The 21738-nt window shown below is 45.9% G+C and overlaps 1 protein-coding gene across 2 annotated transcripts in view; it reads right to left on the bottom strand.

Moving 5' to 3' along the window:
* Positions 1 to 21738, bottom strand: part of LOC111853260 (neuron navigator 1-like) — a 126720-nt gene that overhangs the window by 82181 nt on the left and 22801 nt on the right. For both annotated transcript variants that reach the window (XM_072715036.1, XM_072715037.1), the window contains exon 5: positions 6534 to 7247. In XM_072715036.1, coding sequence (XP_072571137.1) covers positions 6534 to 7247 — 714 coding nt within the window. The remainder of the gene's footprint in view (positions 1 to 6533; positions 7248 to 21738) is intronic.

Below are 21738 nucleotides of genomic sequence, written 5' to 3'. Positions count from 1 at the left end.
CCCTTACTTACTCCACTTACAGTACTCCAGAGACACTAGCTTTGCTCTCTGCCCCTAACATATATGTATTTTGGCTAAAAGGGGTTGCTACTGTATATACTAAAAATGTAATTGAATAAACCCTTTGAAGGAACTCGATTCTGTTATCCATGGTTCTACGAGCTACAGTATGCTGCACCTAAAGGTGATTTATTCATAAGCAAATACGCCAATGTGATGCAACATTCATCACCCCTGCAAATCAGATAGAATAGCCTCCTGAAAATGCATGCTTCAAGACAGATCATGCAAAATCTCTTAATGCATTAATATAAACCCGAACCTGGTGGTCTCACTGTGTAAAATGTCACGCATTCAACTTTCAAAAACAGGAAACCCATTCGCAGTTTTAGCTTAATTATTGCTTGCTGATGTTCAAATAGATAAAGGCTGCAAGGCAGAGGCCGAAACAGATGTGGAACAATCCCATCCCATCAGTGCAGGCTCATGCATTGTCTGGCTCTTTGCAGCACAAATTTGATTTATACATCTTGCCCTTGACCCAGTATAACTCTCTCAATCCCCAGGAGTCGGCATGCGATTCTCGTACGTCTATTTTGTTATGCTGTAAATTAGGACATTGATTTTTCTGTCTGACCTATACAAGAAAGTGTCACTATGTAAACAAAAAATACAGGAAAAACAAACACACTGACTTCAGCTGCAATATTACATAATCTGAAGGGTCTCATTGAGTTTCTTCTGTGAAATCATTGCTTTGAAACCTATACGGAGCAGTTGCAGGATCTGAGTACATTTCTCTCATGCCAGCGAGTTGCGCATCTGTGCATGATCCATGTAATTTGGCTGCTCAATAACACAACAAATGCCAAAGAGAAATGTATAAGAAATGTGAGAGAAATGGGAAAAGGCTGAGCACAGTGTAGCCACAAGGCTACAGAGTGACCTTCAAAACCATCCCTGATGCCTGAAAGAAAAGCGACACTGCAAAGACGATCAGTCTTCTTTCCACGTAAACATGGCCACTGCAGGCAGACGTCTACTGATGGATTAAATTGATGGATGAAGATTATCTATAGACAACTGTAATAATAAAGCATGTCTACAGTTTAAATGCTTTACCACACATGCAGTGCAATTAAACATTTTTGGCTCGGATGTCTTGACAAAAACACGCCTCCGGTTTTGAGCTAGAGATTTGTCTCAACGTTTACTGTTTCACTTAAAGATGCCCACCAGGAATACTTATCATGAGAAGATTTCACTGAGTCAGTTTCCATGAAATGCAGTGTTTTTCAGCAATTAGCTAGTTAAAGTGGTTATCATAAACAACTGTAGTTCCTTTTAGTTTTCGTAGTGTTAGTGCGATGCAGTTCGTTAGCCAAATTTTTAATTCATATGGGATTTCCTCTGTTATTCAAGTGCAATGTGGTGTCGGTTGGTTGTCAACCAAAACAAAACGCTCTAGGGTAAGTCATGGACAGCCTCTACTAGGGGTTCTTTGCTTGCTTGTGACCGCAAGTGAAGCTGAACGTGTAACACAACATGGGCCGACATTCCTAGCTGCGTTATTGAGTCATACCCAGCCTACTAAGACTTGTGAGACAGCCTCATTACTCCTCAGAACAATGTAAATGTTAATTTTGAAACACTTTGATTCATTCAATGTTTCAGCTTCACTCAGAATATTCCAAATTTAATTGCAAAACAGTTACATTTTCACGTTACACACGTGTGCAAACATTTAACATCTGCTGTTTTTCTCACATAGCCTGAACAGTACGTCGCATGACAAAACATTACTTCTAATAACTAACGGTTCCTAGTGTTAAAATAAGCTTTTAGTTATTGCCCCGTTTCGTGAAGAAGCTCGCCATAAAATATGGATTTGGGTAGGAGTGTATAAAGGATCAATATAAAAATGAATGTGGTATTTTCAACTTCAAGAGAAAAAAGCCTTCTATTCAGGGAAAGTAGGTCATCATATTGAAGTAGATGTAGAGTAAAGTTCACAAACTGGTTATCAGTTTTGAATTATGCTTGCACATTGCTTGTTAGGTTAGTGCAAGGCTGTCCGCCCCAGCTCCTGGAAATCCACCCCCCCTGCAGAGCTTAGCTGCAGCCCTAATTTAACACACCTGACACAGAGAATCAGGCCCTTCAGTAGAATTTCAGTATTAGAGTCGGGCATGTTGAAGCTGAGCTCTGCGGGGTGGTAGGTCTCCAGGAGCAGCAATGAACTGCCCTCGCTTGGTATCAATGTTGGCAACACTGAAATACTTGACATGTTGACAGGGCACAAACAATACAGTATTATGCTATTACTTATGCATTAATCAACCACAAACTAAGTCTTAATTACATACTGATCGTGTGTTATTGTCATTAATGGATTGTGAAATGTTTTATCTCAAGCAGTTACTTGAGTTTACCATATCTATTAATTCTGCAAGCCTTTGTGAACTACTGAAGAAACAGGTAATGAGTAACACAAGTGAAATACTGATCTCACGTGTGTTCATCATGAATGACTCGTAACGTATCTTTTATCTCAAGTAGTGTCACTATGTAAACAAAAAATACAGGAAAAACAAACAAACATGCAATGCAAGACGGTTTCCGGTTTGTTCACGACTTGATTTCAGTAGTAACTGAGTTATTACTAAGAATTTGTGCCCCGTCAGGTAAAGTGTCACCCATTAATTCAGAGCACTCCTTCCCCATTGTAACCTTTGGTGAAGCATCTGAAATGAATTCAGACTAAATTAAATTACGATAAAACAACCCCGGCTCTGTCTCAGAAACATGAGTACCACTAGCAATTGGATTACAGAGTAACTGATTTTAAAATCATGGGGGGGCAGGTGTCCCTTGAGTAACTACTACAGTGCATGCATCTAGTAATTTGTCTTTTGTCTTTATGGATGACCTACTGTACATGTCACATTGACCTGTCATGCGAAACACTAAAAAACCCAAATTCAGAAGATAACACACTATAGGCCATTTAAAGACACCAGTTAACCTAGTTGCAGGTTACTGGACTGTAGAATGAAATCGGAGGACCTGAAGGAAACCCGCACAGACACAGGGAGAACATGCAAACTCCACAGACAATCACAGAGTATGGGGGAGGGAGAGATCCCATAATGCCTCAGCCATGAGGCGCCTGTGCTGCCCCCTACTGACATACTGAAGGAATACGCTACCACTGTAAGATGGACACATTTAACAAGACATTTGTGCATAGATACACTAAAGCAAGAAAGAAAAAAGGGGGCAGCTAGATTTAATTCTACTGAATATTCATCATGAAAAAGCACCAACGAGTGACCAATCTTTCAAAGGCCAACAAGTCTCAACTGCATTCAAATCATTTTGTCTTGAAAATTATGGGAATTTGGTTTAATGACATTTTACTATGTGACAGAAGGATTTTATAGCGCAAAATTCGCAGCATCTGTTTAAAACACAAAGGTCCCCCAGCATTGAGGAAGAGGAATAACCCACTGTACACCATGCGAGAGAAAATAGTCACTAAGCATGACAAAAGCTTAAAGCACTATTATGATTTGCAAGCTCAGCCACAGTAACACTTTAAGAATTTTATGTAAAACTCGCAGATGTTGAAAGTCTCTCTGGATTTTTTTAAGGAGGCTCTCAATGATATCTACGCTTAACTCTGAGAATGGAAACACTTGCTGTTTCACCAGGGAATTAATCAGTGGTGAGAAAATCATGCACCGTTTCGTTTTTGAGCAGGAGGGGAAGTGCATGGGGTTAGGGTGACTGCGGGGGGGGGGGGGACAGCAGGGATGGCCAGGCCTGCAGCTCTATCCAACAAAACGTGGCCTCGTCATATTGCAGAGATGGTGGCCCCCTACAGAGGCCAGATAGCGTGGTCTGATGGCGCTGCAAAATGTGAGTGGTATTGAAATTTGGAGTGTTGTGTACCACTAGCAGTAGGGGGGGTTCCGGTCCCTTCATGGTCGACATCGACCGTGGGTGGCTCCCCTGAATACTCAGAGGCCTGAGTCCTCCAGAGGACACTGGGTTTGGGTCCCAGTGGGGCAGGGGTTTGAGTCCCCTAGGCAGAGACCAGACAGCGTGGACTAAATTTCCCCACCGAGAATGTGAGTGGTTAAAGTCCCACATTTGGTATTTTATTAACAGGATTTATTTTTAAAACTAAATCTATTTTAATGTTTTTTCTGTGCTTGTTGTTATGCTAATTCCTTTCTTTTAAATATATGTAAAGCAGTTTGTAAACCCTGTGGTTAAAACAGTGCTATATAAATAAAGATTCATTCATTCATTAATTCCATCCATCTCTTAGCTCTACCTCCTTATAAGCTGCCTGTTCTCACAGCAGTATTGGGGATGCGCTCCTGCTCCTTAATTTTATCCATTTTCCACCTGGTAGAGAGACATGTAGAGACTGGAACTGATCCCAGGAAGGGGGTATAAGGCAAGAGGAGGCATGAGGCAGCAGGAAGCAGGAGGAGGTATGAGGCAGCAGGAAGCAGGAGGTATGAGGCAGCAGGATGCATGAGGCAGCAGGAGGCAGGAGGAGGTATGAGGCAGGAGGAGGCATGAAGCAGGAGGAGGCATGAGGCAGGAGGAGGTATGAGGCAGGAGGAGGTATGAGGCAGGAGGAGGCATGAGGCAGCAGGAGGCTGGAGGAGGTATGAGGCAGGAGGAGGTATGAGGCAGCAGGAGCCCCACATGGGAGAGCATTCCAGCACAGGCACGCACTCACACACAAAGAGCTAGACAGCAGCCCAGCTTCACCTGGCTGCATGCGAATGGACTGAGGGAGGAATCTGGAGTATCCAGTTGGGAAAATGCACACTCCACACGCAGAGCAGGGGATGGAATTCAACCAACAGCCACAAAGGTGTGAGGCCACTGACTCACCTACTGGCCTTGACAGTCCATGCAAAGTACCACGCATCTCTGTCCAGGCAAGGTGCTTCACCTTATTAACACACATGCTTCTCTCATCCCACAGCCTTCACCACAGCCTTAATACACTATCCAAAACAAACAGCCGAATAAATAATTCCACTTTCTGCAAAATTTTTAAATCGACATATAATTGCTATGTGCAAAAAGGCACTAAAATGACACTTGAAGCAGGAACTTTCTTTGAGAATAAAATATAACAGTTCTATCATATATTAGCTGAATTCAGAAACCTGTCAACACAGTACAAGTGCTAAAAGGATGAACACGTCTGTGCTACAATGATCTTGTACATAAAACCAGAGGCTCCTTGAGCACCTGCTGAGAGCCATTTTGCACTTAAAGGAGCCTTTGTATGCAGACAGATCGGGCTCGGAGCAAAACCGAGCTATTTGAATAAGGAGAAAAATAAAGAGACTGACAGTGTTAAAACTGAAGTCAGACACTGAGGCAGCAATCGCCGAGCCACCCTGCTTAGGCGGTGTGGAATGGTCCATTTTCTGGACACAAAGGCCAGAAGAAATCACTCTGCTCAGCAATCTGCGTGTTGCTCGGATGCCAAGAGAGATGCAGCGTGAAAATCCGAAAGCAGATCGTCATTTAGCCATCCGCTCCCCTGCAACAGCCCTGCTGCAGAAGCTGCAGTTTGTGCAGGGGGACTAATTTGGAAGCAGCGACTGGCATCGCATTGCCACTGGTGTCATCAGTCTAGCATTATCAATAGCGTTAGCATTAGCAATGAGTAAATACCATAGCAACAAAAGACTGATTCTCTCCGTCTATCCATCCTTTGATATTCTAACTGTTATCCTTTTCAGGGCTGGGGTGGGGGAGTCTGGAGCTCATTCCTAGCCAGACAGAGCATAAAGCTGTAATATGAGTATTAGAAAAAGACCCTTGAAATGCTTTATTACTTGCTAGCTGACCAAAGGTCTGACAGCTGTCTCTCCTGCTACTTTGGCCAATGGCGCGGAGACAGGGGGACAGGGAAAGCGCCGAAGACCACGGTGGTGGTGGGTGGTTTGGCGAGGGGGAGGGCGTCTAAAAACGTCAGTCATTGTAGTGAAAAGAGGTGCAACTGGCACGACCCGATTAACGGGGCCGCTTCTATTTCGGTCGCAGCACAGGTGTGGGAGCAGCTACTGTACAGCACCGGCAGTCCTAAAGATGTGTGCCGACACCAAGACCAACCCCACGGAGGCTTGAGGGTCCCTCCGCTGCCACAACTGAGCCAAGCGCATCCTCTGCAGCAGGCGCCGCGGCATGTACGCAAAAACGAGTCCCAACCGTGGTCCTACGATCGGCAGCACTCGTCATTTCCCACGATAAATGGCTGTACCGGTGTGTGCGATAAGGCAGCGGGAGACGTTTTAAAAACGGACCGGGTCGGACAGTGGGGCAGAAGTGGGCCGCTGTGGAACGGAAGGTAGGAGGGGGTGACTGCATGGCAGAAATGGGGGGGGTGTGCAACCACCGAGACGGCGAAGCTGTGCTGCTGCCCATGGCGCATGCCCACGGAGGGGCTGGGCAGGGGGCGGAGCCACGAGACGGGCGGGCGAGTTACTCACCCAGCATCTGGCTGAAGAGTAGCTGTTCCAGGTCCCCCAACACAGTCACCACCAACTCCGGGTCCACCTTCAGGAAGGGCTTGTCGCCTTCCTCCCCCTTGGCCCCCGACTCCCCCGAGGGGCCGTCCGGCTTCTTGCCGTTAGCCTTGGCCTTGCAGGACAGGATCTCGTCGTCCGACTTGCTGTCCTCGGGTGCCTTGCTGAGCGGCTTGACCTCGGCATAGGGTCCACGAGGGATGCGACTCTGCTTGCCGGGGACCGAGGGCGCCGCCAGGGGGCTGAAGGGCTTGGGCTTGCCCTGGAAGAGCGAGTGCTCTGACTTGGACAGGTTGCGCGAGAGCGGCGCCGCCCCGCCCCCGCCCGCCGGCTTGGCCTTGCCCGCCTTGAGGTGGGCGGCGCCCGGCTTGGCCATGTCATCGCACCACTTGTTCTCATAGAGGTGCATCTTCTTCTCGGTGTCGGTGAGGATGGCCAGGTTGGTGAGCGACCTCTGCTTGCGGAGGTTAGAGGGCACCGGCAGGCGGCCCTCGGAGCTCCCGCCCCGGAAGACACGCAGCTCGCCGCGCGGAGGGCCCTGGGGGACGCCCTGCTTGCCTCTCTTGGCCGCCATTCCTGCTCCCTTGGTGTCCGCCTGGCTGTACGTGTTGCCGTTGCTCTCCTGCTCCGCCTTCAGCTCCATGCTTCTGCCTTTCACGCTAGCCCCGAGCATCCCTCCTGCAGGGAACCGTTTAAAAGCATCAGTGACGGAGGGCAGACACAGTCAGTGGCAGTGCTCTGATTCTCCCAGGCTCCTCTCTCCCTTGTCAGGATGCAGATATTACAGGAAAACGAAAAAGGAGGCTGGATTTGCAGTGACAGAAAAGCAGTAATCCTTCTTTGCTGTGGGGGTGGTTTTTGTTGTAAATCCAGTCTTCCCTGCACTGCTCTCTCCACTCCTGTCTGTCTGCTGCCGCTGCCTCAGTGCTGCCCAGCCTTACTATCTCCTGCCTTCTCTCTCTCTCTCTTTCTTTCTCTCCTTCACTCTCTTTCACTCCTCCCTTCAACAGACCCTCCTGCTGCTGAATCGTGCAGCAGGCGAGTGACAGCAGAGCCAGACGCTGCAACAATACCTCCCCCTTACAACCCGCCCACCCTCGCTTCCTCGCTCCCTCTCTCGCTCTCTCTCTCTCTCGCTCTTTCTCTCTCACTCTCTCTTTCTTCCTCCTATTTAAAGATGCTTCACTGTGTCTTAGCATAATGTATGAAACCTAAGGGGCGGGTGATAAATTGCAAACCTTGTGTAAAAACTGAAAATCTTGCAGGGGGCGATGTGCCCTTGTATTCTCCCACCCTCCCTGTCAATCTCTTTGTTCTCCCTCCACCTTTCGAGCCATTGACTCAAAGGACACACACGCGCGCACAGACACACACGCGCGCGCACACACACACACACGCGCGCACAGACACACACACACGCGCGCACAGACACACACACACGCCCATACAGACACATGCCCACACAGACACATACATGCATGCACAGCCACACAAATGCGCACAGACACACACACCCACAAACTCATTGTCTGGCCTGCTGGCCTGTAACGGTTACAGAACACTGTCCATCCACCCCCGCAACAAAAAAAAAAACATTACATCACAAAAACAAAGAAGGTACGTAAAATAAGTCATCCCACAGTTGGGTTTACACATCATCACCTGACCCATCACCGTGTTACACATCTCCCCAAAGGAAAGCGCACATCTCCCCAAAGGAAAGCGTACACCGGTATCGCTTCCCTAAGATTATGCGTTTTTCCCCCAATGAATTCAGTTAGTTTTCTCGTCCCTCTCCTCCTGGTCGATCCCTGCCCATTAATCGTTTTCCCTCTCTGCCCCCGTCCCCAGCGACTTCTCCCTCATCCTCCATGCCGGGACCCTCGTGGCGTGGACGAGACGCCGTGTGGTCCGCACCATGCTTGCCTACGCTACGCCCTTCCCTACACAGAGACCGGTCGTATTTCCCAGGCGCTGCCAGAGTGCTCATTCATTGATTTCGCTTGATGCGGTGACAGACCTTGCCGCAATATCGTTTTTCAGGCAATTTTATTATTCCGGAGCAGTTTAGTCATCGAGTGCAGCCTTACTCAACAGAGAGAATTGGCCAGACATAGTGGTATGGACGGAGCTCCCTCCGCCCCCTTCTCCAGACCGTGGAGATGCCTCAGTCCAGGGAGAGTCGGCCCCATGCCCAGAACCTTTTCTTCAGGACCAGGGACGTCCGGCCGGTATGTTGCAGCCCCCCCGCCCCCTTTGTCCTCCCCGGGACGAGGTTAAAGTTTGGGAGCAACTGAGGAGCTATTGAAGCAGGCCGAGGGGGGGTCCTCTTTTAACTGGAGCTGCCTGAAACCGGGACAGCAGAGGCTGAGCGAGCCGACCTTCTCGAGAGTCTGATCCTCCTCGTGAAAGCCCTGTATTTACTGCAGAGTATGTTAAAAGTTCACAACAGCCATTCGGCAAAGGAAACCCAGAATGAATCGGAATAACAAGCACTCACACCGTATCTACACTCCAGGACGCATTAAAAACCGACCTTTCGAGTTAAATTAGGTCAGCACATTAAGCAGTAAATTAAGATTCACCATGGGAATATCACATTTTATACAAATATCTAGGTCAAAACCCATCAGAGACAAAATTTCTTAATTTCAAGTCCATAAAGCATAAAGATATGAAACTACCTGCCATCTCTGCTGCTAAGGAAAGGCTAATGAGGCTAAGCTAAGGCGCAGGATGCTAATGTATGCGATACCCAAGTATCTGCATCGTCACAAACCCCCCCTGGCTGACCTTTGTAGTTCATAGTCGCAAACCGTCCAGTGTGACTGAATTAATGCAATTCTATACAGACGGGAGGCCCAAAGTTTCCCCATGGCGATACTTTGTCACATGGGTGCTATGGGTCTTTGTGATTTTTTTTTCCTCCAGTGAATTACATGATCATTTAAAAACTCTGCACTGTGTTTGCTCAGGTTGTCATATGTAAGTCAGTTTGGAGATCAGAAACAATTACAGTAAGTGTTAGGGAAATAGGAAGGGGTCGAGTGCTTTGTTATGGCACTAAATATGACGGGGTGGAAATGAGGATGGCAAATGGAGACACTCGTTAGCCATTAGCCTGTTCCCACTGAATCGGTGCAGGACTTCTATCTTATGCTGTCCGTGCTATAGGACCTAAAGGATTCATCAAGTTCTCATTAACATCCTATTAGTATGTTTAATAGAATTTTGATACTTTTCAATAGATGGATTTCAACACATAAGCATATATTAACACGTATAATAATAATTTTAAAAATCACAATTTATTCAATACAAAATTCTGTTTTTTGTACGCATAACTGTTTTTCTCTTGTCCTTAGACAAGGAACCTTAGAACCTGTCCAGTCAAGTTGTGGCAATGGCAAGCACAAAACATCAATGAAAAACAATATGCCACAAACTCGATATTCTTCCCTTAAACATAAGTGCATGAAGCAGGGAGAGCCGTGAAAATACTGCGGCGGCGCAAATTCGGGTGAGGAGGCCGTTAGCTGAGCCGCACCTGATGAATCCTAACAGCGGTCTGTTTGGTGAACATAGGCCTGGTGCCTGACGCATGTCGTCCCAGACCCAAAGCCCCGGTTCCCCATGTTCCCTTTGCGCTGGACTCTGTCATCCCAACCACACCCAAGCAAATAATGCTGATAAAAAAACTTCCTACGAGCACATCTGCAAATTGGTAAGAAATACTAAAGTAAGTTGAAAGCACAGCGGGTGACAGAGGAAGTGTGACAGACGCAGCAGTTTGCATGTCCGCCACCGCAGTGTCTTACAGGTGTCATAAGAACATAAGAACTATACAAACGAGAGGAGGCCATTCGGCCCATCGAGCTCGCTTGGGGAAAGTGTCCTCTGGGTACTCAGGTTTCGTCCTATAGTCGTAAGACATGCAGTCAGGCTATCTGGTGTTTCTAAACAGCCCATCGTGTCTGATTGTGCGTGCGAGTGCATGTACCCTGTCCAGGATGAGAGGATGGAAGATGGATGGATGAGTAGAGTACAGAACTCACAATCAGAAGAGCTGCGTGTGTTTTCTCCTGCCGTGCTGGTCACCTCCTGTGGTTCATATCCACGCAGCTGGGCAGACTGCTGTCGGTAAATGGCTGATACTGTGTAAGTATGTGATCCCAGTCACATACATGGTGCCTTATGCTAATAGACACTAGGTTCACAGCAGCCCTGCTCTGGTTAACTGGTTATGGATAATGAGTTGATTCATTACTGTTATTGCTTAACCCACAGTTTTGTCCAGAATGACTTAATATTTCATTTTTGCGCAACTGCAGCTGAAAACAGATACAGAAAAAGGAAAAGCTTTTCTTACTGTGCTTTATCACAAGGATTGTACCAGGTGTCTCATGCAGACTACCTTTCCAGGAAAATATAATCACCTGGCCTAACAATCCAAGCCTTTGTACAGATTTATAAAAATTGTGCCTATTCAGCCAATTATTAAGAAACACAAAGATCTCTGCACAGCTGTCGTTGTTAGGAAGGAACATAGAGATGAAATGCTATGTATCTCAGGAAAAACATAATTACTTAAACTAGCCTTAAACTAGCCAAAAAATGCAATTAAAAGGTTCTAGAAGTGCAATAAAGCAACCACCCCCTTTTAGTCGGCAACTTTAATTAACATTCCTCGAGTAAAATGTGCTGTTCTTGAAACTAAATTTCTATAGTCATTAAACCAAACATTTGCGCGCCAAATTCTCACCTTGCTTGGTGAAAATGACTTATTTGAAAGCTATTACATAAAACAAAACATTTGCAAATGATCTGCAGTCCCGTGGGGAAAATAATACAGACCATTCCCAGGTATGTGAGGGTAGTGTGAGGCTCAGTGGGTTGTGATGCTGGTCTGTGAACAGAAGGATGCTGGTTCAATGGCCACGGTAAGTGGGATGATTCTGTTTACCTTTCATGTCGGGGTGTAACTTATTGGGGTGGATAAATGCTAAGGCTATCCTAGTCCATTGCCTGGGGCCCTGTCACACCTCGGGAAAATGGGACGGTTAGTTCAATTGGCGTCCTATGAATGTCCATGCTGACGTCAGCCTAGGATCAGCTAAATTAATCCAGCTCTGATCATTTGTATTATAGCAAACCATTTTCCAATAACTTATCCTGTACAAGGCCAAACGCAGGATAATGGCTATTCCAGGAAGGACAGTGCCCAAGGTTGAGAACACGCTGGACTGGATGCCAATCCATCGCAGGACGCACACATAACTGGAAGGGTACACACAGAGGTGGTAAGAGGTGCTTACTTTTAAAAAAAAATATCTATGGGGACATTCTCTTCTCACTTACCCCATCTTACTATCCATGACACACATATAGGTGACAGCAGACTTGGCACTGAAGGGCCACACCCATGGAGCTGGGGTTTAGGGGCCTCGCTCAAGGGCCCGCAGACACGTCGCTATTCTGCTGAGGCCGGACTCAAACCAACAACCTTCTAGTGAGAGAAGCAGAAGCTTAGCAGCTGAGGCACACTCTGGGACCTTGCTGCCTCTGAATGCCGTCTTCCGGCACCTATTTCTATGGATCCACAACAAAACAACAGCATAGTAAAAGTATGGTTTTTAATTTACAGACCGATTTTCATGCAATTTCACATCCTCCAATTAATAATTTAAAATACATAGCATGATTTCAGCACTGTGTATTTTACGTGTTCTGACATCTTATGATTGAAAAATTAAGCACTGGTGCTAACGATTAATCTGAGAACAAACGAGTCTATTAAGTGGAAAACACTGTGGAGCGGCAGGATGTTTACCTTGGATGGAAAATGATCTGTTTGGTTACCGTCTTTCCATTGACTGTCGTATTTTAGTGCCGTTTTATTTCTGCTTCGCTACGTTATGCTAATTGCCCCGTTTTGACGGCCTCCTGCTTGCCTGGTTATTTGGACACCAAAGCGCGGTTTTGTTCTTTCCAGACGGCCCCCTGGCAGAGCATCTTCCTTGGTATTCCGCGCACAGCAGTCTCAGGAGTATCCCACAATGCCTCAGTGCAGTAATATGTTCCATGGAAACCAGGCAACCAGCATCAGACATCGCATGGTGACCGTAGGTTTGTTAGCGAAAAAACAGAAAATATTTTATAAATTCCTTTATCTACATACAGCACCAAAATGCTATATAATTATATATATCCATCTTTGCAACAATATGAAGGAATTATTCTGGTTTTCCAGTATTTCTACAAATGCCTGTATAAGCCGTATTGATAAGAGGATGTTTCTGAGTTAAATTGCCCCGGATCTTGGTGGGGTGGCGATACTATACTGGCCTCTACCCACAGACGTAAAGACTGTGTTTCCATCCATCCATGGATACAATAAACACCTGATTATATTATTATGGCGCATATTTGTAAAATGTCTAAACTGGGCCGCGGCTCAGTAGGCAGTGCTGGGGCTTCACACACGCCTTCTGACCCCTGCTGTGTCTTCAAAGCTTTCATGTTCTCTGCCATTTCTGCGGGCTTCCGGTAGGTGCTCAGATTACATCCCACTGTCTAATGACACGTTGGGATGGAAAGTGAGGTCTATAAATTCCACGTAGTATATGTGTGCCCTGTGCTGAACTATCCCATATAGGCCCTATGCATTTGGGGTAGAAGATGATGGATGGATGGATAGATGGATGGATGTATCCTCAGTGACTCTGTTCTTCAGGCCTCCCAAAGAGATCTATCTATCTATCTATCTATCTATCTATCTATCTATCTATCTATCTATCGATGGATGGATGGATGGATTAACTTGGCAGATATGTGCAGGTTTTCCTACATCAGCTAACGATAGTGAAAACCCCACAGCTTGGATCACTGCTAGTGCATTTTCCCCTTTCACGGTCAGGCTTGACAAAGACGGAGCGCAGACGTCCCCCGTCTCACACGCTGCGTTTCTCAGACGCTTATGTATGTCTGCAAGCTTGTCAACCACGTAAAGGGAAGACAAATAATATTTTGCTACACTTTAGGTGCAGAGAAACGCACAGGTCTTCAGGGAGTCTGACTGACTGCTCGACAATAAATTTATTCGAATACTTTCAAATACATTTCTGAATATAAGTATCTTTACTCATTTTCACTGCTTTTCATGAATTAATTATAATTAACACTACAATGATCTTCTTCTGAAACAGTAACTTTGGCTGGTTTGTGATAAGTTCATTACAATTTGAATATATGACTCCTTGTCCATATTGTATTATAATGTAAAAGCAGCTAAAATAGATACTATACATTAAATCATGAGATTTTTCTCATATATAAATGACGTAAATGATTTATTAACAGTGGAAAAAGTATTTAATGTGTAGTATGGATATTTTGACCTTTTCCTTTTCTCTCATTTTCTGTCTGATTATATTCTTATGGTAATAACATCCCCCCCCCCCCTGTACTTTGTTCTCACAATAAAACATTTCCAGGTGTATTACACCCTCCCTTACGGAGTCCAGCACATGGCGTGATAGATAGCAGCAAGCCACATAAATGTAACCGTGAGTCATGCGTGAGAATCATGCCCATTGGCCCATTCACTTTTTCCCCTCACACTACTGTATATTCTCTCCTCACTCCAGAGATTTGCTTCCAAGCAGCGAAGGCCTGTAAATATAATCAGAGATCCCAAGTGTTAAAAATAATAAATTAAACGTCAGAATCATTTTCTTTAGCTTACGATATATACATGTAACCGTGTGGAAACCACAGCCCAGCTGAAGTCAGCTGACTTTCTTGATCGCTTTTTCCTGTTCTGACTTACTGCCTCCTGACAACTGTCCTCTCTTGGGTTTCACATCCCATCACAGTGTAAGATGGTTACCAGGTGGGTTCAAGCCCCCCCCCCACTGGATACTCGTACTGAAAAATTTCATATTAAATGCAACCCCTCCCCTTCTTCGTTCGCTGGTCCTCTTTCAGTTTCTCCTGTAGTTTCCAGCAAATGCAGCCCAAGGGACCATGACATTAATTAAAGGAAGGCATCACTGTCCGCATGCCAGTGAACGTCGAGTCACATATATGCGAGATACCTGAGCGGCGTGACTCTGGGTTTGCGGGGGGGCATCGAGAGCCGGGCCGGAATTCAAAACCGATTCCCTGGAAGCCTGAGGCAAGCAGTTTGACTGTTGACCCCCCCCCCCAAATTGGCTGGATTTTATTTTTCATTTGTGTACCTGCCATTTCTTCTGCTGTCGTGACAAGCAGTGGTGTTTAGCAAGAAATAGAGCTAAGCAAACTACATACAGAAGCTTTTTTTCTGTATTGGTTCTTCTCAGGCTGCTGCAATGCAATAGCCGCAATGAGGGAGAATGGAAATGGATTTGGTGGCAAGGATAGACCTGGATCATCTCTCTCTCTCTCTCTCTCTCTCTCTCTCTCTGGGTCAGTAGGGGAGAAGGTGTCTGGTGTGTTTTTGTTGTGTTTTCCCACACATCTCCGGTCTCTCCTGGGCTGTAGCTGGGCCAAGGCAGAGCAGGGAAAGCACAGCTGCGAGTGGAACAGCTTCCTGGACGATGCCAGAGAGTCTCCCTGGGGTGAGCCCCCGTCTGGGGCCACCTACTGGCGGGTTTGCAAACCAGCACCGCAAGATTTTGCCTGTGTGGGAGGGGAGGTTGCGACAACTGCATCTGGCACTAGGGAACAAGGCTGATTCCTGGATGCGCAGAGGCTCCAGCGAATACGGAAAGTTTTCTCTAGCCAACTGAAGAACACACAACACTGATGAAGAAAAATGCGATATTATGCCATTCTGAACGCAAGCCAGCAGATTCAGGCTACGCTGGTGATAATGCGATTCCCTCACCCCGGCGGGGTATTAAATAACGCAAAAACACAGAAATGCACTACACTGCATACACCCATGAATGGACTTATAATTCTGATCAACCTATAGCCCATACTTCAGCAGTATTAATAGCATATTAATTAATTGCCCATTTACTGCCTTTCTGTATAATAGGATTTTATTAACAGCCCAAAAGGCTTCATCTGAGCATTTCCCAGGAGTATTTTCCACCAACTTGCAGTAATGCACAAGCGCTGATTGCAGCTCACGTTGCATTGCAGGTAATTAAAGCGCCTCGATTCGTGCTCATTTCATCAAGTGGCACCTTATGGCAAGAGCTTCTGAAATCTGTAGGAGATTCTGGAAACACTCAGATTGCTTCACTTAATTTAAAATGGCCGACTTTAAAACTTAGAGGAAGACAGACTTTGGCGGAGGCACTTATCACTGACAGAGAGACACTGAAAGGTGGCTTTTCAACGCTTCTCCTTTTGCTAACTGCTCTGATCACTGGCAAGTGAAGAAAAATCAGCAGTTAATCTTAATTACGTCCAATTGAAACTGTTCACTGTTAGTGTTTGAGTGATTTATTGCAGTGCTTATGTCTTGTTACTTCCTTAGCATGAACTGGAAAAAACACAACAGCTTAACAGATGCAACGAGATCTTCTAAATGATCTTCAGGCAGACCTCACGAGCGAGCGAGTGCTACAATCTGGCTGTTCTGTGCAGCGCCAGCATAAGGAAAGATCTGAAACTGTTTCGCCACAACATCCCAAACAGAAAAGCCACGCAAACTGCAACAAGGCAGTTGGCAATGGGCGGGAATACAGGCAGAGATCAGCCAGGGATCCCTATTATTGATTACAATGCTTAAAAAATGTCACATTTCACATCACTCTGTCTGTTTTGCCAATCAGTTATTTAAGCTTCCAAATTTCTACGGCTAATTAATTCCGAGTTTGTTTCCATGCTTAGAAAAATACAAATTTAAGCAGAACAAAACTACGACAGACCAAGCTAATATCAAGATAACATTCATGTGAAAGAGACAGCAAAGTATTTTATAGATGACTGGATATTTTACATCGAATGTATAGGCTAACTGCTGTATAGGCTAACCTCTGTATAGGCTAACCGCTGTATAGGCTAACCGCTGTATAGGCCATCCTCTGTATAGGCTAACCGCTGTATAGGCTAACTGCTGTATAGGCTAACCTCTGTATAGGCTAACCTCTGCATAGGCTAACCGCTGTATAGGCTAACTGCTGTATAAGCTAACCTCTGTATAGGCTAACCTCTGTATAGGCTAACCTCTGTATAGGCTAACTGCTGTATAAGCTAACCTCTGTATAGGCTAACCTCTGCATAGGCTAACCGCTGTATAGGCTAACTGCTGTATAAGCTAACCTCTGTATAGGCTAACCTCTGTATAGGCTAACCGCTGTATAGGCTAACCTCTGTATAGGCTAACCTCTGTATAGGCTAACTGCTGTATAGGCTAACCTCTGTATAGGCTAACCTCTGTATAGGCTAACCGCTGTATAGGCTAACTGCTGTATAAGCTAACCTCTGTATAGGCTAACCTCTGTATAGGCTAACCTCTGTATAGGCTAACCACCACTGACTGTGCATGGCGTCCGCTTACTCTCCACGTGTTCGCTTCCTCTGGATACTTCAGCTTTCCCAAACAGCTCAAAAACATCTAAAGCTTTAAATTACCCATTATATTGTGTGTGTTTGTGTGAGTGTCCTGAGATGCACCACTGTCCCATTCAAGTGTCCCCTGCCTTCTGCCCCGTGCATTCTGGGATAGACTGTCCCCTGCCTTCTGCCCCGTGCATTCTGGGATAGACTGTCCCCTGCCTTCTGCCCCTGTGCATTCTGGGATAGACTGTCCCCTGCCTTCTGCCCCGTGCATCCTGGGACAGACTGTCCCCTGCCTTCTGCCCCGTGCATCCTGGGATAGACTGTCCCCTGCCTTCTGCCCCGTGCATCCTGGGATAGACTGTCCCCTGCCTTCTGCCCCGTGCATTCTGGGATAGACTGTCCCCTGCCTTCTGCCCCGTGCATTCTGGGATAGACTGTCCCCTGCCTTCTGCCCCGAGCATTCTGGGATAGACTGTCCTCTGCCTTCTGCCCCGTGCATTCTGGGATAGACTGTCCCCTGCCTTCTGCCCCGTGCATCCTGGGATAGACTGTCCCCTGCCTTCTGCCCCGTGCATCCTGGGATAGACTGTCCCCTGCCTTCTGCCCCGTGCATTCTGGGATAGACTGTCCCCTGCCTTCTGCCCCGTGCATTCTGGGATAGACTGTCCCCTGCCTTCTGCCCCGTGCATTCTGGGATAGACTGTCCCCTGCCTTGTGCCCCGTGCATTCTTGGATAGACTGTCCCCTGCCTTCTGCCCCGTGCATTCTGGGATAGACTGTCCCCTGCCTTGTGCCCCGTGCATTTTGGGATAGACTGTCCCCTGCCTTGTGCCCCGTGCATTCTGGGATAGACTGTCCCCTGCCTTCTGCCCCGTGCATTCTGGGATAGACTGTCCCCTGCCTTCTGCCCCGTGCATTCTGGGATAGACTGTCCCCTGCCTTCTGGCCCGTGCATTCTGGGATGGACTGTCCCCTGCCTTCTGCCCCGTGCATTCTGGGATAGACTGTCCCCTGCCTTCTGTCCTGTGCATTCTGGGATAGACTGTCCCCTGCCTTGTGCCCCGTGCATTCTGGGATAGACTGCAGCCTCACTGTCATCCTGTACAAAATGGCACCCTCCTTCAGATGAGACGTAAAACCAAAGTTCTGAATCTCTGAGGTCATATAAGTACCCTAATGTCCTGGCTAAAACTGTCCACTGTGGCCCTTTTAAATCTCCTAATCATCCCCTATACGTAACTGACAAATTCTCTCCTGTCCCTTCACCACCTTAGCTACTGTGTGGTGAGCGTACTGGTGCAGAATGGCTGGCGTCGCATCATCCAGGTGGGGGCTATTCAGTGGGGGTGGTTAATAAGCTTTATTGCCTCTGTAAAGAACTTTGGGTGTCTTGAAAAGCGCTATATAAATGCAACTTTCATGCAGGATAAGCAGTTATGGATAATGTATATATATCACTTAATACTGATGAGATAAGCAGGCACTTGTGTATCACTGCATCAATCATTATCATTTGCATGCCTTTTAAAGGTTCTTTCTTCCATAGAGCCTCAGAAAATTAAGCACATGATGTTAAATGGACATCTCCCTGGTGAGGTCTCCGGGCATGTCCCACTGGGAGGAGGCCCGTGGAAGACCCAGGACACGCTGGAGAGACCATGTCTCTCGGCTGGCCTGGCAACGCCTTGGGATTCCCCCGGAGGACTCCTGGCGGCCCAGGAGAGGGAAGCCTGGGTTTCCCTGCTTAGACTGCTGCCCCCGCGACCCGACCCGGTAGGAGATGGATGGATGGATGTATGTTAAATCGCTGCTAAAATGACATCTCAGCAAACGATGTTTGTGTTCCATGCTGCTAGCAAGACCAGGGAGTATCTGAAGGTTAAATTCGACATAGGCTGTGTGTGAATTCAGGGACTGCACCCTTCTAAGCCTGCATTCTCATCACAGCGGCAAAACAAGGCTGTCCCATTTGAAGGCTCCTTCAAATATGGTCTAGAAATGCGTCCTTCTTCGGCCGAGTCGCAAAGGATCTACCTGAGGGATCCTCCACAGCCCAACATATCCCAAGATTCATTGCTCTGAGGTAAAGTGGGTGTGTCCCGGCTGGGCAATAGGGGCAGGGCTTTGTGACTCGGAGGTAAGTGCGGGAACAGCTGGTGACGCAAACAGGAAATTATCCGTAGGCGATCCTTTTTGACAACGCTTAATGTCTGACCTTTGGAAAACGCAGCCTATAATGGCTACACCTTTTATAGACTGCGTACCTTGAAGGGTACAGCCCCTGAATTCACACACAGCCTTGGTGGGTCCACTTTTCCACATGAAGCTCAGGCTCTGGAGATCAGAAAATCACTGCAGCAAACCTCAGTGACCTCACCTCAATTCTGCTTCAGTCTCAGGCTTTTAGGTTTGGATGAAGACCTTATCGGTTATTTTCCAGCTAGAGACTGAGCACTAAAGAAGACACACGTGTGCACTCTTCTGGTGTCCCTTCGTTCTGAATTTAATGTAACTTCAGGACAGGCTTTGAGGCCAAAGTTGTACTGGAGCGAGACGAAACTGAACGAACCAATGAAGCGCGGAGATTTCCATTTCTGTGTGGATATAAGAAAGACTATAGAGATATCTCCTGTCTGATGGTCACTTATTTTCAATTTTCAACAGATTGCATCTACGAGGAAAAATGATGATTGGAGGAAAGAAGCACTGATAAAATCGTCTACGCTTCTGAGGACAGGTCGGGGTGATTTGGGGATAAACATCTCCGGTTTATGGACACCAGTGAGGAGAACCCCCCCCCCCCCCCCACCAGTTTGATAAACTGGAGAACTCAAATTTATAATTTGGAGTAATTAGGAGTAAAACAGTTGGCTAACAATGGAACAGAATGATTTTGTCAGGCTATCCCTTCCTGACTAGTAAACACACGTTAAAACATTTTCATACCATTCTGTAAGCTGCCTTTCTTAAAGTCACATGACGTGCATTCAGGAAGCCCTAAGCTGCCTGCAGACATCAGAGCCACGAGTTCACACTCATGGGGCCATAAGTAGAGGACTCACTGTCCCTTTCTCAATAAAGCACTTAAATCAATGCAAGTGGCTGATTTTTTTTGGATGCTTCATTCTCAGGCCATCAAATGTGCTGTCATCAGATACACAGGAGACAGCAGCATCTGGACGAGGTGCCGTCATTAATATTAGCATTGCTTGTTTTCCACCGAATGTGGAATGTGACTGGAATAAAAACGTGCAAATTCCAGATCAGCTCCCTGGAATTTTACGGACACTATTCGGATGGTGTAAGCAGGTTTAAGTGTTTAATCCCTGGAAATGTCATTATCCTCATCAGATAAAAAGAGGTGGATCGGCGTGGTTACGGATTACTACAGCAACGGCATTCGCAAAATGGCAGGCTATTTCCTGGCAGATATAATTTGGAATTTCTAAAAAGGATTTTAATAAATCCTTTGGAAAATACTGCAGCGAATTGTCAGAGATTATAGAAAACCATATACCACAGTGACATTTAGAAAATGGTTTCATTCAGAAACCATAAACGATTGGTTTTGGTTATCTGCCATCGGAAATCCTTTTTTACAGCCATACAGTTTTAACAACTGGATTATATGTCATGTTTGTGCGCATGTTGGGTTTCTTGAATGATGCTCATTGTTTCCTGTGCTGCAAAGACAAAACTGAATGTGACACAACTTCATGGACAAACTATTATGTAGAGTTGGGGGACAAACCAAGCCAGTTACAAATGACGATTTGTTTGAGGTGGTCATTTTAGACCACTATCATAGTTAAAAATCAATTTTTTTGTAATTATGTTGGTCATATTTGTTACTGATAACATATTTGCCCAGTTGCATGCACATTATGTTAAGGGACTGACGTGCGTGAGTCTGTAGTGCTGTCGGGAATGAGTAAACAGAGACTATTCCAGCACCATCTCAATTTAAATTTGAGCAAACTTTGGATTCTGTAAAGGTAACGGATGCTTAGCCATGAGTACAGCCATCTGCAACTTTTGCCAAGGTAAAAAAAAAAAAAGAAATTTATTAATGCATTTCATTATCTTTATGAACTGAAAATGATGTAACCAAACTGCACAAGACAAATATGTGCACAGTTACATAAGAACATAAGGAATTTACAAACGAGAGGAGGCCATTCGGCCCATCAAGCTCGTTTGGGGAGAACTTGGCTAATAGCTACAACCATTGTCTTTATTTTAAATGTAGACCGGAAACGTTCTTCAGCCAAATCCATTAAAAATCGCAATACATATCATATTGGCAAACAAATATTGATACAATATCGAATGGGGAGATCTCTGCTTATTGGCTCTATGCACACAATGGCTGTGACGTATTTCCGTTAGACGTTACATCGGCAGTCTAGCTTCCGGTTTAAACCTAAAACAAAGCAGTGATGTTGTGCTGAAGAGCTGCGAATATTCAGGGTTTTTAAAAAGTTTTTTATATATATATATAAAACGAGTAAAAAGGCAGCAACACCTTTTTTATCGTTATTTAAGCATTTTAAGAAAAGGCAGAAGGAACGCACTTATTCAGAGCTGCTTGGAAAACGTGTTCAGGCAATGCATTTCAAAATAGGTTTTCCACCCATATATTTGCATGACGATTAATAAAGTATCATGA

This window comes from Paramormyrops kingsleyae, chromosome 8 (assembly GCF_048594095.1).
Source record: "Paramormyrops kingsleyae isolate MSU_618 chromosome 8, PKINGS_0.4, whole genome shotgun sequence".
Classification (NCBI taxonomy): domain Eukaryota; kingdom Metazoa; phylum Chordata; class Actinopteri; order Osteoglossiformes; family Mormyridae; genus Paramormyrops; species Paramormyrops kingsleyae.
This window is presented reverse-complemented; position numbering and strand designations above follow the sequence as displayed.